Source organism: Loxodonta africana, chromosome 12 (assembly GCF_030014295.1).
Source record: "Loxodonta africana isolate mLoxAfr1 chromosome 12, mLoxAfr1.hap2, whole genome shotgun sequence".
In the NCBI taxonomy this organism is placed as follows: domain Eukaryota; kingdom Metazoa; phylum Chordata; class Mammalia; order Proboscidea; family Elephantidae; genus Loxodonta; species Loxodonta africana.
Window position 1 is genome coordinate 41210047 of NC_087353.1, and position 27323 is coordinate 41237369.

The 27323-nt window shown below is 45.8% G+C and overlaps 1 protein-coding gene across 1 annotated transcript in view; it reads left to right on the plus strand.

Moving 5' to 3' along the window:
* The first annotated feature begins 3984 nt into the window (after window positions 1-3984).
* DPYSL5 (dihydropyrimidinase like 5) overlaps window positions 3985-27323 on the plus strand; it is a 53524-nt gene continuing 30185 nt past the window's right edge. The window contains exon 1 of the mRNA XM_003411926.4: window positions 3985-4325. Within this exon, the coding sequence (XP_003411974.3) occupies window positions 4065-4325 (261 nt within the window). The 5' untranslated portion in view covers window positions 3985-4064. The remainder of the gene's footprint in view (window positions 4326-27323) is intronic.

Consider the following 27323-nt stretch of genomic DNA (forward strand, 5'->3'; position numbering starts at 1 on the left):
TGCATCAATTGGTCTCAACCCACCTGGATCAAAGGAGAATGAAGAACACCAAGGATACAAGGCGAGTACAACCCTAAGAGACAGAAAGGGCCACATGAACCAGAGACTACATCATCCTTAGACCAGAAGAACTAGATGATGCCCGGCTACAACCGATGACTGCCCTGACAGGGAACTCAACAGAGAACCCGTGAGGGGGCAGGAGAGCAGTGGGATGCAGACCCCAAATGCTCATAAAAAGACCAGACTTAATGGTCTGACTGAAACTGGAAGTACCCCAGTGGTCATGGCCCCCAGACCTTCTGTTGGCCCAGGACAGGAACCATTCCCGAAGCCAACTCTTCAGGCATGGATTGGACTGGACATAGGGTTGGAGAGAGATGTTGGTGGTGAGTGAGCTTCATGGATCAGGTGGACACTTGAGACTATGTTGGCATCTCCTGCCTGGAGGGGAGATGAGAGGGTGGGGGGCGGTTAGAAGCTGGCAAAATGGACAGGAAAGGAGAGAGTGGAGGGAGAGTGGGCTGTCTCGGGGGAGAGTAATTCGGAGTATGTAGCAAGGTGTATATAAGTTTTTATGTGAGAGACTGACTTGATTTGTAAACTTGCACTTAAAACACAGTAAAAATTATTAAAAAAAAAAAAAAAGGCTATAGATCCCTTTGGGCAAGGTTGGGAGAGAGATTAACAGTATAAAATTTTGGCAATGCGTTGGAGTCCTTCCTTTGAGGACCCGGCCTACCCTTCATTCAAGGGGTTGTGGGTCTTTAAACTCGCTCAAGTCTGGGAATTGATTGAGGGACTTTGACTCTCTATTCTGGCGATTTGAATTAGACTGCTGTTCACCTGAGTAGAATTCATCCTTTTATACAGATCAAGTAAATAGTAGATTTCCTATCTGTTTCACTCCTAGGGACCCCATGACAAAGTAGTCAATGCCAGAAGTCCACACCAGCCAGACCATCCTGATTACTGCTTTGACTCCATTGTCCATTTCTGTAATCATGCCCAGCTTGTCTTTGTCAATTGAGCTGTGCAACTTGGCCTCTACTACCATGGGCCTGAATCAGCCTGGTTGTAGTTGGGAGTCTTAATTCAGTTAGGGCAGTTCCCACTGTCAAATCTGATTTACATAAAGTAGCAATCACTGCTGTCTTCAAGGATGCTGGATCTCCCTTCACAAATTTGTTCCTCACAGTTGAGGTAAAATGTGTGTCCTCTGGGCATTCCATGTGTGGGTCTGTGGGCCTAACCTGGTAAATCTACTCTAGCATGCCAGTTTCCCTAAGGCTTTGTATATCTTGTATGGTATACCAAGGCAGATCTGGTACTTCAACTTGATTTAGTGTAGGCCACCATGTAATCTATGCTTTAGCAGCCCAAGCAAATAAACTGTTAGATCCTTTCCTAAGTTCTCAAACTGAAACACTGAATGAAGAATCTGTGCTTAGTGAACCGATATCAATAAACTCAGCCTGATCCATGTTTATGTTCCTTGCACCATTATCCCATACCCTTAATAGTCATTCGCACACATATTCCCCAGGTTTCTTGTTTGTACATATTAGAAAAGTCAAGCAGTCCTTTTGGAGTGTAGCATACCTCCTCCTGGGTCACACTTTGTACTTCACCTTTTGAGGCTCTGTGAGACTTAAGTGTAGTTACAGGCCTAGAAGCAAGAGTTGATAGCGTGGAGTTGTTTTAAGAACATTCAGCACCATCTTGTAAAGCATCTGTGTCAGGTGACGTGCCCCAGCCAATGATTTAGGCAAGGGCTCTTTAGAGGCAGCTGTGCTACGGCTAATCTCATTAGATGGGAGTGAAGGGGCTAATGGTTTTTCTGGGTAGGGTGGATTAGCAGAAAAACATTTTTAATATCTTCAGATGGAAGTAGTTCTGCTGGCAGGAGTGATTCAATGGAATATAGGGGCTCAGTGTCCCCAGCTTCCTGATTATCTGCCCATCTGTCCCCATCCCAAGTTCAGGATCCCATGTCTTCCCAATCATTGTCCTCTAAGTTCTGTGAATGAGTTGCCTCTAAGGTAATCTTGGGAGTTCAGTCCAGCCTGGATTCTCAGGACCAGCCCAAGCCTGTGTGAACTGGATCCCCAAATCAGTCCCTCAAAGGCCCGCACGCTGAGCAGACTTAACAGAGGTGTTTTGTTCGTTTGTTTTTATTGTGAAAATATGCGTAACAAAACATACACCACCTCAGCAATATCTGCATGTACAGTTCAATAACACTGACTACATTCTTCATGTTCCATCCTTTTCCAAATCATTTCACCATAGTTAACATAACCGGAATGCTCCCTAAGCAAAAACTCCCCTTTCCCCCCTCCCTCCCACTCTTGGTAACCACTAATAATCTTTGGTTTCTATAGATTTGCTTATTTCATATAAATGAGATCATACAGTATTTGTCTTTTTCTGACTGACTTATTTCACTGAGCATGGTGTTTTCAGGGTTCATCCATGTTGTGGCATGTATCAGGGACTTCATTTCTCATCCTACTGGCCGAGTAGTATACCACTGTGTGTGTATACCAAATTTTGTTTATCCATTCATCTGCTGACAGACATTTAGGTTGTTTCTACCTTTTGGCGATTGTGTACGTTGGTGTACAGGTTTCTTTTTGCATTCCTGCCTTCACTTCTGGGTATACACCTAGGATTGGGATTGTTGGGTCATATGGTGGTTCTAGTTTCAACTTTTTGAGGAACTGCCAAACTGTTTTCCACAGTGGCTGGACCATTTTACATTCCAACCAGCAATGGATGAGCGTTCCAGTTTCTCCACTAGCTCCCCAACGCTGTTTTCTGGGTTTTTGCTTTTTTGATGCATAGGTGTCTTTTATATGCTCCAGATGAACTTAATGTATAACCAGCTGTGGAGCCTCAGTGTTGGCAGTGAACTTCTTGGGGCAGGCACAGAAGGATGAACTGAAACAATCTATCTGAAGAATGTAATGAATTAAACAGCTGAGAAGCTTAGAGAATTTAACTCTCGGAGACACGCCCAGCACAGGAGTCTCTGATATCTTCAGGATACCATGGTGGCATGATGGAGGTGGAGTCCCTGGGTGGTACAAACAGTGCACACTTGGCTGCTAACTGAAAGGTTGGAGGTTTGAGACCACCCAGGGGCACCTTGGGAGAAAGGCCTGGTAATCTACAGCCACTGAAAACCCTATGGAGCACAGTTCTACTCTGACACACGTGGGGCTGCCATGAGTTGGAGTCTGGTGGTGGTAGTGGTGGTGGAACATACAGAGCATCTGGGTTTTATTCTGTTACTTAGTAGCCTCAAATTCTTAACAACTTCAGTTTTCTTATCTGTGATATGGGACTCCACAGGTTTAGGGCCATAAAATGAGATAGTATATTCAAAGTACAAGGTAAAGGATTGATGTTTTTGGGCCCAGGCTTCACCCTTATTACCATTGTGTTATCACTACCAGTAAGTCCTGCTGTGAGGTCAGTGGGACATGTGTGACCCCACTGTCTCTAGGACCAGTTTCCTTCCCATCCCTGCCAACTTAACCTGCCTGTCTTAGTCTTCTAGTGCTGCCGTAACAGAAATATCACAAGTGGGTGGCTTTAAAGAATAGTAATTTATTTTCTCACTGTTCTGAAGGCTAAAAGTCCAAGTAGGGGTCTTTGCTGTGTTAATGCCTTCCTTGTGGGTAGTCCCAGGCATTCTTTGGTTCCTAGGCTTATAGACAGTCCTCACATGGTATCTGTCTTTTCCCCATGTTCTGTATAACTGTGTCTAATTTGTCCTTTTTCTAACTCAGAAACCCGATTAGATTTAGAACCCACCCTACTTGGGTATGACCTAATTCACTTAACAAAGAAAACCCTATTTCCAAACTGGGTTACATTCACAGGTACAGGGGTTAGGATTCCAGCACATATTTTGGGAGGAGAATATAATTTCATCTATAACACTGCCCATGGAGTTTGGTGGTATTTGGGCTCTGATAGGAAAGAGTGGGACCTTGGTGACAGTGAAAAAGGACTTTGACCGTGACCAGTGCCTCCCTCTCCTCTCCCATAGGAACATGCTTGCCAATTCAGCCAGCGTGCGGATCCTCATCAAGGGAGGCAAGGTGGTGAATGATGACTGCACCCACGAGGCTGATGTCTATATTGAGAATGGCATCATTCAACAGGTGGGCCGTGAGCTCATGATCCCCGGAGGGGCCAAGGTGATCGATGCCACCGGGAAACTGGTGATCCCTGGAGGCATTGACACCAGCACCCACTTCCACCAGACCTTCATGAATGCCACGTGCGTGGATGACTTCTACCATGGAACCAAGGTAATGCTCTTGTTTGTTGAAGGTGGTTTCTTTTTGGCTTCTTTATTTTGCTTCTGGGGTAGCTCCAGACCAGACCCATGTGGACACAGTACTCAGCTGTATTGCCAAAACAAGGGCAACTAGAACAGGGATTTCCAGGCTAAATAGTTCCCCTGGAAGTGATTATGGAAAGGGAGGCATTTTTTTGCTAATTATATCACTTACCCATGTGCCCAGGATGGGAACTGATTTTATTTTTATGTTTTTAAGTCCTTTGATAGAGGCCTAGACGAAAAAGAGAAGTAGCTGGTGTTTGCTATTGTGTATGTGTTGTGTGTGGGGTGCGGGGGGGGAGTGTAGAAGTGGTGGGGATTTGGCCTGATGCACTCTTTTATGTATAATAAGCTAAACTAAATCCAAAGATTGTGAAGGACATATATGCCTCTTCTAGGCAATTTTAATGGCAGGCGTTATGAAAAAGACATCATTGGCTATCTTCTATTATCTTCCCTAGCTAGTCCATTATTTTAAAAACAGCCTAGAAATATGATGCTGGGGTCTATTTCCAGAGTGACTTATCATGGATAACATTTAGTAGTTACCGAGCTGGGCCCGAGCCACTCTATGTTCCTGAAAGCCGAATACAAAAATTCAGACCTTGTGAAACAAAATTAGGAAGAAATTATATTTTGCAGAAGTCACAGATGGGTGCTTTTACCCTTCCTCTGTGCTCCAGAAACTTCCGTCATTGCTGTCATCCCTCTGCATTTTAATTATCTGTCACATGCCAGCCACTCTCTGGACACCATCTGCGGGCTCCTTAGGGACAAGGCCTGGTCACATTCCTCTATGTCCCAGAGCCTGGCTCCAACCTGGCACGGGAGTAGCTCCCAGTCAGTGTTTGGATGAATGAGAGAATGACGCTTGTCCATGTGAGCCCCTATACCCAGCTGTGCATCAGATTCACCTAGGAAGATTTTTAAAATACAGAATTGAATCAGAATCTCAATGGGCACAAGCCCCCGACTCTGGCAGCAGCCCTTTGTACCATCTGATGTATTGGGTGGAAGAGGCTCCCCAGCTTCTGGCCCACCACAGCCTCTAACCCCCATAGCCCTGCACCCTAAAATCCAACTTCCACTTTACCCTGGGTTCTCAGGGAGCCCTTCCCCCTTGCTCAGGGCTGTTCCCAGGGGTCCATATTCCTGGGGACTCAAGTGTCCCTGTTGCTAGCCAGCTACTGATGAAGCTCCCCAAACCCACCCCTGAGGAGCCTGGCTGGGGCTTCGAGGCAGACAGAGGCTGGCCTTGCCAACACAGCTCTGTGGGTCAGCCCACCTCAGACAGAGGGCCCTTAAGTTCTCCCTGAAGATACACCTCTCCCAAGTCCACGGGCTACAGACCAGAGCCCTGGAGGGCTGGGAGGTGAGGCAGGGATGCTCCCAGTCTGGGATATGGGATGTGGGGCCACGTCTGTTCATTCTGGCCAAGGCCAGGGAAGAGAGGAAGAAGAAGTTCTCCCCCGCCACCCTAGTTTCTCCTTTGAGAAGTCCCTCAAGCCCTGTAGGGGGGCTTCTCAAATGGAATGGGCAACCCTGTTCCCATAAACCTGGGGCCTCTTGCAGTCAGGACCTTTCTCAAGTGAAGATATCCGGCTCGCCATCCCCATGCCTTTAAGTCAGGCCATGCCTGGTTTGTTTGTGGTTCTTGTTGTCATTTTTATCCAAGTACAGTGTACATACAGCAAAGTACAAAATTGTGAGTATACAAACTGAACACACCCTATGTGTAACTAGCACCCAGATCAAGAAGCTGAACATTACTAGCACCTGGAAACCCTCCTTGTGCCCCCTCCTGGTCACCACTCCCCACCAAGGGTGACCACTCTCCTGACTTCTAGTACCATGGTATTGTTTTTTACTTTTTAGTAACAGCTTTATTGAGATAATTCACATACCATACAATTCACCTATTTAAAGTGTACAGCTCAGTGGTTTCTAGCATATTCACCAGAGATTGGTTTTGACTGGTTTTTACTTTACATAAGCGAAATCAAACAGTATATACCTTTGAGTTAGTTTCCTTTGGCTCAATATTACACCTTTTCCTCACTTATCGACTGTCTTGTTATCCGACATTTTACATTTATGACAATAGTAAAAAAACCTACTATCTAACTATTTTGTGCATTAACAACATACGTCTTGGAATAACGAATGCTGAGGAGCAAGGCAAGAGTAACACTGGCTGTGATGGTTAAGGTTATGTTTCAGCTTGGCTGGGCCATGATTCTCAGTTGTTTGGCAGTTATGCGATGATGTAATTTGGCAGTTATGTACGTAACGACATTCATCAGGCAATAAAGAGCACTAAGGTGCAAGGTGAGAGTAATGCTGACTGTGATGGTTAAGGTTATGTGTCAGCTTGGCTGGGCCATGATTCTCAAGTGGCTTGGCTGTTATGTAATGATGTAATGTGGCAGTTATGTTATGATGTAGTCGTCCTCAATTTTCACATAACGCTGTTTTTTTTGCATAATGACCTGGTCTTTGGAACCTAGTTTTAGGCCACTGCTCAAATACCCATTGATAGCAGAATGAATAAATACTATATGGTATACCATACAATGGAATACTATAAAGCAACAACAGTGAATGAACCATAACATGCAACAACATGGATGATTTCACATAAATACACCCACTCCTCACTTATCTACATGGTTAGGTTCCCTAGATTAAAGGTTTCCCAAGCAGGGGCAGTTACCAGCGAGCTACAGTTTTTGATGCAAGGAACATTGTACATTGTACGTGGCTTTTGACAAACGTGTAATGTACACATTTCGGTTGGGCATCTTCCTCGGAGTGGAATTGCTGCATCATCAGGTATACATTCAGCTTTAGTAGACCCTGCCAAACTGATTCCAACAATTTAGACTCCCAGCTGTAGTGTACAAGAGCCAGACCACAGTATTTAACAGCAACATAGCTCTGATAACCCTCATGCTCATCCATGCTGAGCCCCACTGATTTTGTGGTATGTTCATGCCTTGCATCAAAAATTATAACTTGCTGGTAACTGCCCCTGCTTGGGAAACCTTTAATCTAGGGCTGAATGCCACCCTGTCACCACACAGTATGCCAGCCCCTCGGAGGACAGGATGGCCTTCTTTGTCTCATTTTCCACATTGTCATCCGCCAGGGCCTCATTAGCCAGGAGTGACGGGCTTTCCCCTGAGAACCTTCAGCTCTTTAGAGATGACAGAGAGCTCTGCACTCATGCATTTGTGCCAAGTGGTAGGTAACTCTGATTTTTCCCAGGCTTCTCATCCATGGGGTAGCTGCCTCAAAACATTTAAAGGCCTGTGTGATCAATAGGCCCAGCTCTCCCTCTTCTGGTAGGTTTAGTGCTGCCTCAGAGACTCCCAATCCATGTCTGGTTCTAGTCATGGGGAATTTAAGCAGCCACAGCATTAGACCCGAGCCACTCTGGATGCTGGTGTCACTTAATTGCCCCCTTGTTATAAAGCCAACAAACCCAAACCCATTGCTGTCGAGTCAGTTCTGACTCAGGGTGGTCCCATGTGTTACAGAGTAGAACTGTTTCATAGGGTTTTCTTGGCTGTAATCTTTCAGAAATAGATTGCCAGGCCCTTCTTCCAAGGTGCTGGTGGGCGGGTTTGAATCACCAACGTTTAGGTTAGTAGTGGAGCACTAGCCATTCGCACCATCCAGGGGCCTTCCCCCTTGTTATACCCATTACCTAAACAAGATTGTGCCTTCTCCTGGTGCCCCAGCCCTCCCAACGAGCTTCTGTGTCAGCAAGGCAGCCCCTCACCTTCCTGTCTGGACCCCTTTGGTAGACCGTGCCCACAGTCCTGCCTCAGGCCTGCAGTCTTCCCAAGAACTGGCTTCCTGCCCCAGGAGCCCGCCACTTCCCACCCCTTCTCCTGGACTTCCCTCCACGTTGCTCCTGCAGCTGAGCACTTGGATTCCTCCTTACCCTGGTTCCTGAAAATCTCCTGGGGAGAGAAAGTGCTCTCCTGTTGAAGTGCTGATCCCAGGGACTTGTGGGTATAATTATTGCCAGTGCCTATGGCACTCGTGCCCAGCCTGTGAGACTTGATGGAGCGCTTCCGTGACCTATTTTGTACACTCTAAGAAAGCCAGCAGGTCGATTCACTTTAAGCATCTGGCTTTATAATACACTGATAATCCTGAGGAAAGGCTCACCGGAGTGATTAGCAAAGAGAGAAAGAGGGATCAAGTTGCATCTTTTTGTTCTTGTTAGAGAGATCCAAGGGACCTTGAAGGCTGCACCCCCTAAACTAGCGCGTACTCATCAATTTGGCAGAAGCATTCAGGGCTGGAAAAACAAAACAGTTGATAGCCTGGTTTTTCCGGGAGCATCTGGGGCTCCATTGTACTTGGTCTAAAGGGATTTCTGTCTAGCCTTCTTTCGCACACACTTCTCCCGCCTTTGCTTCTTTCAGAGGCCGCGGCAGGCTCTGCCTGGCTCCCCTGGCTCTGCATCCCACGCTCACAGTTGCCACTTAACTCTCTTCCCTGCCTCGGCATCTCTCCCCACCCACAGGCCCGCCCTCACCCACCCCTAGAGGTCCCAGGACCACCTGCTTGTTGATAAGAATGCAGACCCCATTCCAGAAGGAAGTTATCTCCTGGGCGGGGGTGGGGAAAGAGGCACGCTGAGGGAAACAGGTAGCATCAATAGCATTAGTAAGAGTGTAGGGTTTCACTTGGGTCATGGGGTTTGTTTTTTTTTTTAATTATTATTCTACTTAATTTACATTTACATGTTTATTGTTGTTAGGTGGAGACTAGTTGATATTCTACTCATAGCAACCCTATAGGACAGAGTAGAACTGCCCCATAGGGTTTCCTAGGCTGTAATCTTTACAGGAGCAGGCCACCGGTCTTTTTCCCACAGAGCCTCTGGGTGATTCCGAACCTCCAACCTTTCGGTTAGCAGCCAAGCACTTATTTGTTGCACCACCAGGGCTCCTTCACTTAACTTACATGTTAACCCATTGCCGTCAAGTAGATTCCGACTCATAGCGACCCTAGAGGACAGGGTAGAACTGCCCCATAGAGTTTCCAAGGAACACCCGGTGAATTCGAACTGCCGACTTTTTGGTTAGCAGCTGTAGCATTTAACCACTACGCCACCTAAGTTACATTTATTCTTTTCTATGTATCTAATATTATGTAATAAAAATGGTTAACGCAGGTTCTTGAGCACCAGCCCACCAATAGTTCTTCACCGTCTGGTCCAAATATCAGCCTTGGGTTTGTTGAACTACAGGCATCGGCCCCTTCACTGAGATTTTGATGAAGGAGGAGGCATGCACAATTGAAAAAAGCTTTCTAAATATTCTTTCTGCCTCCCTCCCCTCCAAGAAAATATTAAGAACCGCTGCCTAGGGCAATGGTTTTCAACCCTTGGATGCAGATTGTATTACAACCACTTGAGAAATTTTAAAAAGATGCTAGTGTCCAGGCCCCAACCCAGACCGTCTGACCCTCAGCTCGTGCGCCAGTGCTCACACTGAATCCTTTTTGAAAGCCTGGGTCTGCCTTGACTTGCCCTGTTGTTGTTAGTTGCCATCGAGTGAGCCTCCAACTCCTGGTGACCCCATGTACAACAGAACAAAACGTTGCCTGGTCCTGCGCCATCCCCATGATCGATTGTGGACCAGACCATTGTGACCCATAGGGTTTTCATTCGCTGACTTTTCAGAAGTGGATCAACAGGCCATTCTTCTTAGTCCACCTTAGTCTGGAAGCTCCACTGAAACCTGCTCAGCGTCATAGCAACACATAAGCCTCCACTGACAGACAGGTGGTGGCTGCACATGACGTGCATTGGCCAGGAATCAAAGCTGGGTCTCCTGCACCAAAGGCTGGGATTCTACCACTGAACCTTGCTGTTCTGACTTATTTCCTTCTCTACTTTTACCCACATTCCAGGGTCCCATAGTTGGGCTTCCAAACCCCAGCCAGGGTCCTAGAGCCCCTGTACTTGCTAAGTTACCCTGGCCCTGTCTTCTGCCCTCCTGTCTGTAGCCTACAGAAGCCATCAGTGAAAGAGAAGCTGGCAGCAATGTCACCAAACAGAGGCCCAGCTAGGTCTGTCCTCTTCTTTGAGGGCCTAGAGACTCCCTTTTGTCTGTGCCAGGGTCCACCATCCAGGGCCAAACACAGCCTCCCCTGACTCAAAATCAGCGTCATCAGAACACTATTCTTGTAGTCATCCTACAAGGGAAGCCAAATCACAGCTAGAAGAGTAGCTAGGATGGCCTGCCACATCCACCCGCAATGGGAGTACTGGACCTTCCTTCCCCCTCCCACTGCAGAGCACTGGACCATATCTGGCAGGGTCCTGAGATATGACCAGCCAAGACATAAATCGATTCCCCTTTGGTGTCCAGCCCTGCCAACATCCCTACCAAGGATTCCATTTATCCATTGGACAGACTGTTTGCCATTTTTGCCTTTGAAATTTGCTCTCTTGGAATTAAACCTTTAAATGCTGCCTACTTCCTTCTTTTTCCTTCGCTCCAGTATTCTGTCAGCTTGTTTAATTCTGGCCAAAACGTTTTAACACTTCCTGCTTGTCAGGATCTAGATGCATGTGATCTTGTATATGAATTAATGTTCCCAAGTTCGCTTATGTCTTCATTCCCATAAGAAGCTGGAAAAGATGTAAGAAATCACCAGTTCCACTCTCCTACTGAAAGGAGGCCCAGAGATGATAAACAAGTTGCCCCAATGCCAGGGGTAGTTTGGACCAGATTGCAAGTTTCCCAGTCTGAGGGAAACTTTTCACCACACCACTCTTCAAACCCCAGAGCTGGACAGTCACCCTTTCAGACAGCCTTTGGCCTCTCAGTTGGCTGTGCGCAAATAGTCTCCATGACACTCCATGGCTGTAAACATGCCTAAACCAGACGAGGGCATCCCAGGACTGAAATGCGTCGGACAGACAACTGAGTGAGCTGTCTACCTGAGACCGTGGCTTTTTAGAACACCACCCCTGCCTGGAGGAGCGACCCCGATGTCAGTGCCTTGCAGCTCGGCTGTTGTGCAGATTGAGTGAGGTGAAGCGTGAGCAGCACTCACCCAGTGCCTGGCACAGAGTATACCTAAGATAAATGTTACTATCAACAGGTAAATGGATAAACAAAATGTACATAATACAATGGAATATTGTTCCTGTAGGAAGCCGTCGAGTAGATTCTGAGTCATAGTGACCCCACGTGACAGCATAGAACTGACCCGGAGGGTTTTCTTGGCTGTAATCTTTATGGAAGCAGATTGCCAGGTCTTTCTCCCATGGAGCCACTGGGTAGGTTTGAACCACCAGCCTTTTGCTTAACAGCCAAGTACTTAACCACAGTGCTAAGAGGGCTATTCCTCAGCCATGGAGAGAAATGAAGCTTTCTGATACATGCTACAACATGGATGAACCTTGTATACATTATGCTGAGTGAGGTAAGTCAGGTGCAAAAGGACAAATGTGTGATCCCGCTTATATGAAACATCTAGAATAGGCAAGTGTATACAGACATAGGTTTATTAGTGGTTCCCAGGGGCTGGCAGGAGGGAAATGGAAGGTGGGCTCATTGCATAGGGAGCTGAGCTTCTGTAATGGGTGATGGAAAAATTTGCAAATGGATAATGGTGTTCATTGTACATGACGAACACAACTACCGTCACTGAGTTGCACGTGTGCAGAATGTTGAAGTGGCAAATGTTATGTTACATGTATTTATCATGATAAAAAAAAATGTAAAAATAAACATTAGTCCCCAGGATGTAACTACCTGCTTCCACTCCAGGCCTGGCCACGGCTCCGTTTTCTAGTCTCTTGGGTTCCTTAGAAAAGATCCACCCACTTGGGCTTCACGTTGAAATTGTTCTACAGTCCATTCCGAGGGCCATGCTGCCTGTGTGCCTGGGCTTTGCCAGCCAGGAACCCTGGCAAGCCATCTCCTGGGAATCAGTCTCACCTCCCAGCTTGTTTCCTGGGCTGAGCTGTGTGGTGGCACTGTGCACAACCTGGGTCTCTTCCCCAGGCCTACTCTTCCTGCAGGCTACCACACTCTGGCCAGGCTTTGCTGACTGGGATCAGTACAGTGGGCTCCTCCCTTCAGTGTCTTCTGGGAATCACCACAGTTGCACTAGAGAGCTCCATGAATACCTTAGGGCATGACCTACCTCCCCAGCCATCCCTGAGGACAGCCCTTCTCCTAACCCTGCCCTCTCGGGGTGTGCTAGTTTTCTATTGGTGCAAAACAAACTACCACAAATTTAGCACCTAAACAACACTAGTTTATTAGTTCACAGTTCAGTAGGTCAGAAGTCTGGGCATGGTGTGGTTCTCCGCTCAGCCTCACAAGGTTACAATCAAGGTGTCAGCCGGGCTGTGTTCTCATCTGGAGTTCAGCTCCCTCTTCCAAGCACAGGTGGCTGTGACAGAATTGAGTTCCTCACAGCCGTAGGACTGAGGGCCCCGTTTTTTTGAGGGCTGTCAGCCGGGAGCCACTCTTAACTCCCAAAGGCTCTCAGCATTGCTTGCCATGTACACCCCGTTCTTCAAGGAAGCCGCAGAGACCATCCCTCAACCCTCAAATCCATCTCGTGCTTCAAATCTCTCTGACTTTGAATCTCTTTCACCAGGAAGAGCCCTATCTTTTAAAGGCTCACCTGATTAAGTCAGACCCACTGAGGACCATCTCCCTTTCTTAAGTCAACTGTGCCACAGAGAATAACCTGATCGCGTTCACAGTTTATGTGTACTCTCCAAGGGAGGGGATTCTACAAGGTCATTGGGAATCATCTTAGAATTCTACCTATAATGGGGGCCACATGCAAATACATGGCCATCCTGTAAACATTTTTCCCTGGTACGACTCCACTCCACCAACTTTGCTTAAACTATTTAAACCTATTTAAGACTATACTTACTTTTTAAAAAAAAATCTTTATTGTGCTTCAAGTGAAAGTTTACAAATCAAGTCAGCCTCTTGTACAGAAATTTATATGCACCTTGCTATGTACTCCTAACTGCTCTCCCCCAATAAGACAGCCCCCTCCTTCCCTCCACTCTCTCTTTTCATGTCCATTCTGCCAGCTTCTAACCCCCTCCTCCCTCTCATTAGCCCTCCAGATAGGAGATGCCCACATAGTCTAAAGTGTCTACTTGATCCAAGAAGCTCATTCTTCACCAGCATCTTTTTCTATCCCGTTGCCCAGTCCAATCCCTGTTCAAAGAGTTGGCTTTGGGAATGGTTCCTGTCCTGGGCTTACAGAAGGTCTGAGGGCCATGACCACCGGGGTCCTTCTAGTCTCAGTCAGACCATTAAGTCTGGTCTTTTTATGAGAATTTGGGGTCTGCACCCCACTGCTTTCCTGCTCCTGCTCCCTCAGGGGTTCTCGGTTGTGTTCTCTGTCGGGTTTTTTTTTTTTTTTTTTAATCAAAAATACTTTGCCCACTGTTATGGATTGAATTGTATCCCTAAAAATGTGTGTCAGTTTGGCTAGGCCATGATTCCCAGTATTGTGTGGTTGTCCTCAAATCCACCAGGCCCTCCTTGGAAACCCTATGGGGCAGTTCTATTCTGTCCTATAGGGTCGCTATGAATTGGAATCAACTCAACAGCAATCGGTTTGGTTATGATGTTAATGAGGCAGGATTAGAGGCAGTTATGTTAATGAGGCGGGACACACTCTACAGGATTAGGTTGTATCTTGAGTCATTCTCTTTTGAGATATAAAAGAGAGAAACCAACAGAGAGGGGGGAGACCTCATTACCACCAAGCAAGAAGAGCCAGGAGCAGAGCACATCCTTTGGACCTGGGGTCCCTGTACTCAGAAACTCCCAGACCAGGGAAAGATTCATGACAAGGACCTTCCCCCAGAGCTGACAGAGAGAGAAAGTCTTCCCCTGGAGATGGAACCCTGAATTTGTACTTCTAGCCTCCTAAACTGTGAGAGAATAAATTTCTCTGTGTTAAAGCCATCCACTTGTGGTGTTTCTACCATAGCACTGGATAACTAAGACAGCCACCTTTCACTCCACAGCTCTTTATGTTCACCTCATGTCCCTGCTTGAGAATCTGCCTGTTGTTTGGACTTCGTGATCTTCATTTTGGACAACTCCCAATTCAGCCTTCCCCTCCCTACCCAACCCTCATTCCCAGCTGCACTCCAACATGTGCTCCAGACTTTGAGAAGATGGTTTCCTCAGCCCCACCCTCCAACATGAGCATTACAGGCCCCCTCCTGCCACTGCCACCCCTCCCCATCCATTCACAGAGCCCTTCATTTAAGGCCCGCCTCACTCCTGTCACATTCTTCCTCCAGCCACCTTCCTTCCAGGATCCCACTTTCTTCTCATCGACTGAAATAATTTGTTGTGCTGTGGTTTTCAAATTTATTTATTTTTAATCAAAAATCACCTTGGCCACTGTCATGGGTTGAACTGTATCCCCCAAAAGCGTGAGGAGCAGAGACCATGATTTATATTGGATTTGTGACTCTCTACACTGTTCAAAGAGGAGCCCTGGTAGTTCAACGGTTAAGTGCTCCGCTGCTAAGGTAGATGGTTTGAACCCACCTAGTGGCTCTGAAGGAGAAAAGAACTGGCGATCTGCTCCCCTAAAGATTTACAGCCCAGAAAACGCTATGGGGCAGTTATACTCTGTCCTGTAGGGTTGCTGAGTTGGAATCGATTACACAGCACACAGCCACAACAACAGCACTGCCCAAGTAGCTCTTAACCGGGTGTAGACGTTTAAGAAATAGATGAATGTCAGCTTATGACCGCAGACTGAGCACACTGCCTGCGGTGGAATTTCAGCTCCACTATTTACTATGTGATTTGGACGAGTTAATCTCTCTGTCCCTCAGTTTTCTTATCTGGAAAATGGAGGAGGTTATAATAGTACCTCTTGGGGATGAATGAATTTACTATTTGTAAAGAATTTAAGATCGTATTTGAGCCCTGGTAGCACAGTGGTTAAAGCGATTGACTGCTAGCTGAAAGGTTGGTGGTTCAAAACCACCAGCAGCTCCTTGGGAGAAAGATGTGGCAGTCGGCTTCCGTAGAGATTTACAGCCTTGGAAACCCTATGGGTCCCTATAAGTCAGAATCAACTCAAAAGCAGTAGGTTTGGGTTTTTTTCTTTTTCTTTTTTTTTAAATGAGTGTTTATTAAATAGGCAGTTGATCGAGGACCAATGCCTTAAAATCTGTCTGTACAGTTTCCTCATGAGTAGACATTCTCAGATTATCAGCCTGGTCCCTTTCTGTTAGCTGCAAGTTAAGGAGTTTCTTTTAAAATTTCTTGAGTAATTTGGGGGAAAACCTATAACAAGATTATGAACATCGATGTGAATATATTGTCTTTAGGCGATCCCTATGTTAATTTACAGTAAATGGTGGCTAGGTCGTGGGGAAGAATTTATTCTGCTCCCTCTTTTGCTTACAATTAGAGTCAATGGAGAATACAGGTAGGCTGGGGAGTCCTGAGCGCACGAGTCGATTCCGACTCATAGTGACCCTATAGGATGGAGTAGAACTGTTCCAAGAGTTTCCAAGGAGCGCCTGGTCGATTCCAACTGCCGACCTCTTGGTTAGCAGCTGTAGCACTTAACCACTACTCCACCAGGGTTTCCAAAACTAATCTACTGAGAGTGGGGTAGATCAGGATAAAAACTTTTTCTGGACTCAAATTCTAACCACTGACCCTCTGCCCTTACCTCTGTTAGGCAGCCTTTGTTACCTCCAGGCCTGGGCTGTAGCTCTTATTTTCCAGCTTAGTGCCTCAGCTCTCACTTTGCCAGGAATAAGATATTCTAGGACTTAGGTTTGAGAGGGCACAGCACCTTAGATGACTTCAAGCCCCAGCTCCAAATCTCTAAGCCTTGGACTTAGTCACCCATCAGAGTATGTTCTTTGAGCTGTGTGGAAAACACAGGTCGGTATTCAGAATGGGGCATGTTCAGCCTCTGATGGGCTCCAGGTTCCCAGAGCCCCAGGCAACACCTGGCAGCACGTGGCTTTCCTGCAGTTTAGCTTCCATCCCTGCCCCTCATTGCATTAGGGCTGCACCTGAGTTGACATACCTGGATCTAGAACCCACTATGAGATCTATTATACATTTATCTTTATCTCGAAGGTCCCCTTATTAGGCAGGTCTTATTATCTTTACTATACAGCTGGAGAAACTGAGTCTCAGAGAGGTACATAGCTTGCCCAGCTACCAAGGGACAGGCCTGTGTCTATCTGACTGCCAGCCTTGACTCACGGCCCCCATTCCTTGACACCATGAGTCCAGGGAGGTCTCATGGCAGCCTCTCCAGCAGCTTTATGGCATTGTCACCAACCAGCTTTGGGACTAAAATGAAGACATGGCCAACATTTGAGTAGTCGAAGAAAGGAGAGCAAATGGGATCAGGTGTATTCCATTTTTAGATTGTTGATATGCCCCCCGCCTGCCCCCCCAACCCCCCCGCCCCGCCCCGCTCTCTGGGCAGCCTGGACTTAAAAGATCTCTGTGACCTGCTTGTAAACTTTCCCGCTTTTGAATTAGAAGGGGCTTTGCCGAGAAGGTGAATGACGAAGGGCCTCTCTGCGCGGCTCTTTTTAGAACGGTTTCCACAGGCCCCTTGGCTTCTCAGAAGCTGGCAGTCACGTTCCTGCTGCCACATAACTCCCTTTGAGGATCATCGCCAGTCTCCATGGTAACTGTGTGTCGGGAGACAGTCTACTCTGTGCTGTGGCTTTGTATTAAACACAATGAATTTAAATCGGATGCTCGGCAGTGAGGATAATCATTCCGGATTAGAGAGAGGCCTGGAGCTCCTCATTTCATAATTTTAAATGTTGGCACAGTTCTCAGTTATAGCCAGTAATTCAGCCCAATTCACACCTACCCCTCTGTTTCTAAGCTGCAGTTAGCTCCTCCTTCCACTTGGGCTTTTCTGCTTTCTTTGAGGAATGTTGGAGCTGGGGAGCCCCTTAGTCAGCCCCGGTTGCCTGAACTCTAGAAGAGGCGGCATGATGTAAAGGAAAGTGGGGCAGGGGGGGCTCTCAAGTCAAATGGGCCCTCAGGGCATCTGGCTGTGCCATTTCCTCTGAGCCTCAGTTTCCTTATTCATAAAATCAGACTCAAATAAGATAATAGATGTTGAAAGCTTGCTCATAGTAGGCCCTCAGTCAGTACTACTTTCTTTCCATAACCCTCCTGAAAAAAAAAAAAAATTTTTTTTAGGACATGATAAAATACTGAGAAGTGCCTCAGCGGCCCCATGACTTCAATGAGAATGGTGTCACTCTTTGCATGCAGGCTGCTTCTGTGTCCTTGGACATGCTAGTCTGCCATGTCTGGGAAGTAACACAGTTCATTCCAGGACTTAGAGGAAAATGGCTTAACCACAGAAATAAGCATCAATCCATAACAAAAACCACACATGGTTTCATATTTTTCCCACTAGTTGGTATTCCTGAATTGCTAGCTCCAAAATGAGAATAAGAAGACTGATGTGTATACACCCTTAGGGGTTGTCTATTTTAAGTACAGCTTTTGGGAGACTCTGAAGCTAGGGTGGGATCACCTGAGGCTGTGAGGTTCTGTACCATTTCCGCAATATCAGACCCGTGCTCTTAAGTATTACAGAGTGTGGGATTTAGAGTAAAATTACCTGGCTCCCAGTCCTGGCTCACCTCTGAAAAGCAGAAAAGCAGAGATGAGGAAAATGTCTGTGGTGCACAGTGATGGTGAAGATTAGATGAGGGAAGGGCTTTGCTGTGCAAATGACACGCTCACTCCTAGAGGGCCTCACACCTGGGGCAGAAAGGGGCCCAGGCCTTGGGCTGCTTTGCAGCTTCCAGCAGATTCTCTGTGGGTCTAGTTTCATCTAAAGTTTTCTATAGTGAGGGTGACACCCCTAATGCCTTGGGCCCTGCGGGGATGAGAATCCTGGAGCCCAGGAGCCATCTTTCCCTCTGGCCCTCTGAAATGAGCCTTTCCAGCCTCAAGTAAGTGGTTCTGCCAACAGCAGTCCCTCCTGAGCACCCCCGGAGAGAGCCAGGCCCTCTTTGTATTTAGGAATGTGTGACAGCAGGGAAGGGGCGGGCTCTTGCACAGCCTCCTTCTGACCTGTGCCTGACCCAGCTGCTCCCTGCTTTGCCCATGAGGCCTAAGAGAGGAGGAAGGAGCCCTGGTGGCGCGACAGTTATGCACGTGGCTGCTAACCAAAAGGGTTGGTGGTTTGAACAAACCCAGCTGCTGCTCGGGAGAAAAGATCTGTCAATCTGCTCCTGTAAAGATTACAGTCTAGGAAACTCTATGCGGCAGTTCTACTCTGTCACAACGTGTTGCTGTGAGTGGAAAATCTGCTAAATGGCACCTAACAGCAAGAGAGGAGGGGAGATGGGGCTTCACACTGAAACACAGACCTTTGGGTTCTCAGCAGCTGTGTCGTTGGCAGTGTCGTGTGCACCTAGAGTCTACCTGTTGAACAGGAGCTGAGGCAGGCTTACTTCTGGGATTCCTAAACAGACATTTCTCTGTCCCTGAAACCTGGAAGCTACCCTGATCTGTTCACCTGTGGGGGCAGGGGGCTCTCGGCTCCTGGGAAAGGCCTGCATCTTAACCTCAAGGGCAGCTCCTCTTCTTGAAGCCAGTGAACACAAGGAGTTCCTGTGCCTTGTAAGAGGGTTTGACAAGCTCTATAACCCCATACCAGCCTGGTCTTCCTCCTACCTCCTGTTTGTCCATCTTGGTCTCCTTTCTGGTCTCGTCTTCATCCTAATCTTTCCCTTATGTTGCCGCCTCTCAGGGTTCTATCCCAGATGATCTTCTCTTATCACCCTCCCTCCATAGGTGATCTGTCACCGAAGACTCTGAAAGTGTATAGCTGTAGCCTGGACAGCTCTGTCCACCTGCCTACTAGACATCTTACCTTGGATGCCCTCAAATGCCCCATTGACACACCCATCACAGGCTCCTCATCTTCCACCACAACTCTCTCCTTTGCCAGGGAGCCCTGCTTCAAGGAATGACACCACCATCCACCGGAGCCGTAACTCACTTGTCCGAGACCACAGGACTCAAGCGATGCAGGCAGAGCTTGACCCCAGGTCTGCCAGCTCCAAAGTTCATGCGGCTTGCACCACGACATCCTGCCTCCACACACCACCTGAGAATTGAAGTTCATTTCTAACAAACTTAAAAACGCAAATGTCACTGTAGGCCCCAGCCAAACTCTGGGCCTGCCCTGGGACCCCTCCCCAGACTACCAGCCACTTCACGCTACACCTCTACCTGGACCCCTTTGTTGAAGGCCCCTGACCCCTGGGCTCCCCACCCCCTCAGCTCTCCCAGCCCCTACTCCTGGCTTCACAAAACTACCCCTTTACAATTGCCCTGTTACTGCCTCTATCGCTGATTCTGTGGTGCATTCCGCGTAATGGTTTTACTAAACCTCCTCTTGGTCAGACCAACACTATCGATCTTCCCCAAGTCTTTCCTCTAAGGAACTTGGACTCATCTCTCGTTTTGCTAAGAATCCTGGGACCAAGGTCCTATGCGCCCTTAGCTCTCCACCATGTCACTTCTGATTGTCTCCTTTAACCAGCTCCTCCTGAATGGGTGGGAAGAAGTGTCCCTCCCAGCCTAATATAGTAGATGTGAATATCAGCCCTCAGTTTCCTCATCTGAATAATGGGGATAATAACAGCGCCTATTTCATATGGTTGTTGTGAGAATTAAACAGGGCTTTGTACAGTGCTTGGCACAGAGTAAATGCACAGTGAATGTTGGCTATAATTAGCACTTGAATGTCCCTCACTATGTCTAGTGTAAAAACTCCCCTGTAAATTTCGTCTTCCTTATCCTGATGTTATTTGTTTCGGTCACCCAGTTATTTACATCACCTCCTGTCATCAAACCTGTCTTCTTCCAAGCAGAATGTTTCAGCTTTGTCCCTTCCATCCTAGTCCCCAAATTCAGGTCTGTAACCCTAACACTGCAGTTTAGCTTGCACACTACAGCCAGAGCCATGTTCCAAAGTCTACTTCTCACATCCTTCCTCTGCCCAGAAGCCTGCTGGGCCTGCTCAGGGCTCATAGCAGAGGCTGGCAAGAAGTCTATCACAGCTCTCCCAACAGCCTCCCTCCCTGGTCCACAGATGCATCCAGAATCCTCTTGGTAACTGTGCCTCTAAGCTCCCTCATTCCCATTACTGCCACAAACCCAAGCTGACAAACCTTGCCCGTAGGATGGAATCCAAGTTAATCAAGGTCCAGACATTTAGTCCTCATCAGACCCCTCCTCTGCCAAAGTCAAGCAGGTCTATTCTCTGTCCCCAGCTGTGTCTCTGACTTTGCCCATATCATTTCCTTCCCCAGAGTGCCCTGGCATGATCAAATCACACCTATCTTCCAGCTCATAACCTGTCTAGCCTAATGTGACCTTCCTTCCTCTGGTCTTTTTTTGAGCATCTTCTGTTGATGCTTTCCATCATCATTTAGAAATACTATCCTGTGTTGCTTTGTACTCTGGTATAATTTTCAACAGTCACTTCTATTAAAAATGAACTTTTTCTTGCCCAGTTTGCCAACTGAACTCCACCCACCTTAAGGTGTTTACATTTCTCACCTCTCCTGGAGCATCTGGTACACGTAATAGATGACACGCGGTATGTGCATTGGTACTACCTACAAATTATGCTTACTGTTAATAATCAGTACTATTTTGGGAGCTCCTATTCTGTGTACTCGATTTGATTCCTGTGTTTTCCATCTGGTGAAGTCCATGTGTATGGTCACCTTTTGTATTGTTGAAAAAAAGGTATCTGCAAGAAATAAGTCATTGGTCTTACAAAATTCACCATACGATCTCTGGCTTCATGTCTATCACCAAGGCCATATTTTCTAACTACTGATCCTTCTTCTTTGTTTCCGCCTTTCACATTCCAATCACCAGTAATTATCAATGCATCTTGATTGCAGGTTTGATCAATTCTAGACAAAAGAAGTTGGTAAAAATCTTCAGTTTCTTCGTCTTTGGCATTAGTGGTTTGTGCATAAATTTAAACAATAGTCGTATTAACTGGTCTTCCTTGTAGGCATGTGGATATTATCCTATCACTGACAATGTTCTACTTCAGAATAAATCTTGAAATATTCTTTTTGATAATGAATGCAATGCCATTCCTCTTCAATTTGTCATTCCTGGCATAGTAGACCATGATTGTCTGACTCAAAATGGCCAATACCAGTCCATTTCAGCTCACAACTGCCTAGGATATTGATGTTTATGTGTTCCATTTCTCTTTTCTACGACTTCCAATTTTCTTAGATTCATACTTCATACATTGCACATTCCAATTATTAACAAACGTTTGCAGCTGTTTCTTCTCATTTTGAGTCACGCTATATCAGCAAATGAAGATCCCAAAAGCTTTACCCCATCCACATCATTAAGATCAACTCCACGTTAAGGAGGCAGCCCTTCCCCAGTTGTATTTTGAGTGCCTTCCAACCTGAGCAGCTCATCTTCCAGCACTCTATCAGACAACGTTCTGCCGCTATTCATAAGGTTTTCACTGGCCAGTTTTTTCAGAAGTAGACTGCCAGGCCCTTCTTCCTAGTCTGCCTTAGTCTGGAAGCTATGCTGAAACCTGTCCACCATGGGTGACCCTGCTGGTATTTGAAATACCGGTGGCATAACTTTCAGCATCACAGCAACACGCAAGCCACTACAGTATGACAAACTGATAGACAAGTGGTGGACTATATGAAGAAGAATAGGGCATCAGGATTGGAGGAAGGCTCATTAACAACTTTCAATATGCAGATGACGCAACCTAGCTTGCTGAAAGCAAAGAGGACTTGAAGCACTTACTGAGGAAGATCAAAGCCTATAGCCTTCAGTATGAATTACACCTCAACATAAAACAAAAATCCTCACAACTGCTCCAGTAGGCAACATCATGAGAAATGGAGAAAATATTGACGTTGTCAAGGATTTCATTTTACTTGGATCCCCAATCAACACTCATGGAAGCAGCAGTCAAGAAATCTAAATGATGTATTAAAAAAAAAAAAAAAAATTGCCTTAGGCAAATCTGCTGCAAAAGACCTCTTTAAAGTATTAAAAAGCAAAGATGTCACTTTGAGGACTAAGGTGTGCCTGATCCAAGCCATGGTATTTTCAGTTGCCTTTTCATATGTGTAGGAAAGCTGGACAATAAATAAAGAAGACTGAAAAAGAATCGACACATTTGAATTACGGTGTTGGTGAAGAGTATTGAATATACCATGGGCTGTCAGAAGAGCAAACAAATCTGTCTTGGAAGAAGTGTAGCCAGAATGCTCCTTAGAAGCAAGGATGATGAGACTTCATCTCACATATTTTGGATATGTTATCAGGAGGGATCATTTCCTAGAGAAGGGCATCATGCTTAGTAAAGTAGGGTCAGTGAAAAAGAGAAAGACCCTCAATGAGATGGATTGACACAGTGGCTGCAACAGTGGGCTCAAACACAGTAACCATTGTGAGGATGGCACAGGACCAGGTAGTGTTTGTTCTGGGGCAGTGTCTTGTTCCGTCGTACATAGGGTCTCTGTTACTCAGAACTGACATGATGGAACCCAACAACAACAACATCTGTGCAGGTACTGTACTAGGTGCTTTACACATATTATCTCATTTAATTCTCTTAGTAACCCCATGAGGAATGTATTTGTATATGCAGTTTACAAATGGGGAAAAAGAACTCAAAAATACTATATAACTTCCCCAAGGTCTTACAACGGGTAAGTGGTAGCGTTGGGATTTGAACCTAGAGCTGCCTGCCTTAAAGTTGGAGTTGTGGCACTATACTAGTTTGCTTCTAAATATAGCATTAATGGGCCTTTAAATGGCAGGCAGATTAAGTGTAGAAAAAATGTCTTCTTTGCAAAGTGTATTGTAGATCGAATGTTGCCTGTTTCCTGTGTCGACTGGTAGAAGAATTAAGTGTGAGCTTTAGATATGGTAGAGTGAGAGCGTTGTAAGGGACCGTGATCTAGCAGATGTGGTTGAGAAGGTAGGAATGAAAAGTGAAAGGAAGCTTAGGAGTGCTGTGTGGAGTTTAGATAAAACCAGTCAGCTTCAGGATGAGCTCAACAGGCTGCAAATTATGGGTCAAGAAAAGGCTTGAGAACTGCAGCCAAAAGAGCAGAATGGGCGGCCCCATGGAACTGATCAAGCATCGCTTGGATGCCCTGGAGAAAGGCTGTTTTCTCAGAGAAAAGAAGCATTTGAAAAAAGGTGTTGGGGAGCCTTCCAAAGAGGGTGGAGTGGGGGGTCTGGAAGGGAATTACTAAAGTGGTCTGGAAGAGAATTAGCAGAGAAAGGCTCAGTAATGGGATGTCCTAAGCCTGCAGCACGACCTGGCTGAGTGGGCAAAAAAGTTAAGGGAAAGGCCTAGTGAGAGCCTGATGGGGGAGTTCACCTAGATTAGGCCAGTGTAGGTGGTAAGTGGGTGGCAGGACCAGCTACATAATTTGCAGGGCTCTGTACACAATGAGGAAATTGTGGTGCCGAAGTGGTTAAGAGCTATGGCTGCTAACCAAAAGGTTGGCAGTCTGAATCCACCAGGTGCTCCTTGGAAACAGTATGGGGCAGTTCTACTCTGTCCTATAAGTCCAAATTGCCTTGATGGCAATGGGTTTGGTTAGGTTTTGTGCTCAATGAAAAATGGGGTTACATATCATATAAGTCCACTTATATGAAATATCCAGAATTGGTAAATCCATAGTGGCAGAAAGCAGATTAGTAGGTGCCTAGGGCTAGGGGGAGGAGGGCACAGGGAGGGACTGTTTAATGGGTAGAAGCTTCCCTTTGGGGTGATGAAAATGTTTTGGAACTAGATAGAAGTGGTCACTGCACAGCAGCATGAATGCACCGAATGCCGCCAAAGTGGTATACTTTAAAATGGTTAATCTTTATGAATCATGTTACATGAATTTCACCTTATTTTTTTTTAAATGAAAATATGAGGTCCCTTGTTAAAAATTATTAAGAATTTCAGGATGGTGAGACATAGACCATTAAACCAAGCGTGGGAGCCTTCTCAGTGCAGGGTCCTGTTTGATTGGATAGGCCATGCACCCTGGCTGGTGGGCGTGTGTTTTAGGATGTGTCAGGTGTGGTTCTAAGTGCTATCTATACATGTATCATCTCACATAAAATGCTTGGGTCCTTCTGTCGGGGCTTGCTCAGGACGTGCTGTGTCCCAAGGTGTGGGGGTGCTGAGAGCTGACTTTCCAGAGGGGGCCCTGCAGGTGAAGGAAGTTACTCAGAGCAAGAGAGAAACACTGATGGGTTTTTTTTTTTTTTCTTCTTCTTGTGCTTTGGGAGGATCTGCATAAAAGATAAATAATTTTAATATGAAAAGAAAAGGAAGTGATTCAGCAATTTCAAGAGAAGCAGATTCCATCTGAACAAATGATGTCTTTCCCAATTGCACTAAATAATGCACAAATGCATTGCACTCACTAGCTGACAAGGCACCTGCAAATAGCTCAGCATTCAATCCTCAGTGCAGAACACACTGTTCCAACTTTAAAGATTAAGTTGCCCTTAATGCAAACATCTAGGTGGTAGCAGATCCAGGTATCAATCCCAGCTTTTCTAATTCCACTCACCTCCCCAAACACACCCCCTTTCCCATGCATCCATATGAAAATCAAATCTAGCAAATCCTTTCCCCTTCCCCAAAGAAAACTCCATGGATTAGCTCTGGCCCAAATGCCTTCCCACCAGCAGAGCACAAGCTTGTGCCTCGACCTCTTGGTACTTGGCCTTGGAGCAAGAGAACCAAATGCTAGGTGGGTGGCGTGGGAGTGGGGCACTGTTACAGGAAACTCAGCAGATCATGAATTATTTCAGCTGCAGCAATGTACAAGAAGATGATAAGAGAATGTCTCTTCAAAGGTCTTTGTCCTGATAAACCAGGAATGACCAATGCACCTTTCTTTCCCAAACTGTGAAGCCAGCAAATAAGTCATACCCAAATGGGCACGAGTATCTGAAATCTCTTTGCAGCTCACTGAGTGGATGGAAAATATGGAGACCCCTGTGTACCCCACAGTGGCCTAATAAGCTAATGAAGCATAAAGATGACAGTTATTAAAAGGTTTAGACTGAGTTCTAGCACAAGTTCCTGCTCTTTGCCAAGTGTATGCCTGGAAGTAAATTGTGTCATAAAATGGATCACCGTTGAGTGTTTTGGATTTTCTTAGGGACTAAGTGGGGGGTGGCATAATTGGGCATCAAATAAATTCAGATTTACCCAGCAGTATGTCATAAATGTCAAACACAAAATAACAGTGGACCTCTGAAATAGTAAAATTATGTTTTATATCCTGCCAAATGCGTACCATCATACTGTGTCTGAGTTGGTTAAACAAATGTGGTCCTAATGTCCATATTAATTTAGTAGTGAATTCCTACATTCAGGATAAAAATAAATGCCCACATACAGAATGGGAAATGGCTGGCCGAACAACGGTTTATGTGAAAAATAAGAGTTCGGGTTGGTAAATGGGCAGGTTTGGTCAGGCACCAGGCTCAAGAAGGCCCTAGTGGATTTAGCTTCTCCATTGTCGAGACTGGTTTAGTTGGAGATGTGCATTCCCCAACCAGAAAGCCAATCCAAACCCATTGCTGTCAAGTCAATTCTGACTTATAGTGACCCTGTAGGACAGAGTAGAACTGCCCCATAGGGTTTCCAAGGCTATGGTCTTCATAGAAGCAGAGTGCCACATCTTCCTCCCACAAGCTGCTGATAGGTTCGAACCACTGACCTTTTGGTTCGCAAACAAGCACTTAACCACTGTGCTACCAGGGCTCCTATGCACACCCCACAAGCCTGCAATTCCACTTCTTGGCAGTGTATACCTGCGACACAGGGACTGCTCATATGTACAAGGGAGACTGCAGATGAGAGCTCTGGCACCGTCCATGGTAGTGCACGTCCATGAACTTATAAGTGAATACATACATTGAGGAATGTTCATACAACAAGTTAGTTAAAATGAGTGCAATACATCTACATAAATAAATCTTAAAGATAACGTTGAGTAAAAGAAGCAAGTTGGACAGTTTTCAAACAGTAAAAGCATAAAACCGCGGATGGGAAGAATTTATATCAACTTCAGGAGAGGGGATGGGAAAGGGTTGGGAGGGCTTTTTAAAAGAGGGATCTGAGATAAATATGGCAAACTGTTAAATCTAGAAAGTGGATTCATGGGTGTGTGTTGTATTATTTTTGGTACTTTTCCTGTGTGTTTGAGATATTATGTTATTTTTAAATAAGGTACTTTAAACACATAAGTATTTTTAACTACATTTTAAGTAGTTTTGGCTTCCTCCAAATCTATTTTTAAAGGTATCTATTATAAAAGTAATATATTCTATTCAATACATTTTGGAAAAGTAGGAACAATAGATTACTCTCAATCTTAGCGTCCAAAGATAGCTCTTGCTAGTGTTTTGGTATATTTCCCTCCATTTTTTTTTTCCTTTTTGTGTGTGGGTCAGTGTGTTTAAACATAGTTGTAAACATCTTGTGTGCACATATTGAGTTCTGCTATTTTCACTCATTAGAGCACAACCCTTTATTTATGTCATGACTTAGCCTTCATGAACATCATTTTTAGCATCTGCCATTAAAGATCTTCCACAGCTTTTTTAACCAGCACAGTTTTTGTATAAAGTTATGAACATGCAACACTCACACGGTCACATACTCTTAAACATTATCCTTTTTAAACCCCTGGGGATGGGATGGGGCCATGTTCTGCTGTTCATTTCTACAAGGCTGTTTTTGTGTGGGATGACACTAAAAAGGTCTGTCACAGCCGTGATATCACGTTCATGTGAACACTGAGCTTGTCAGCATCTATCCAGTGGGTAGGATATGTACATATTTAAGAAGC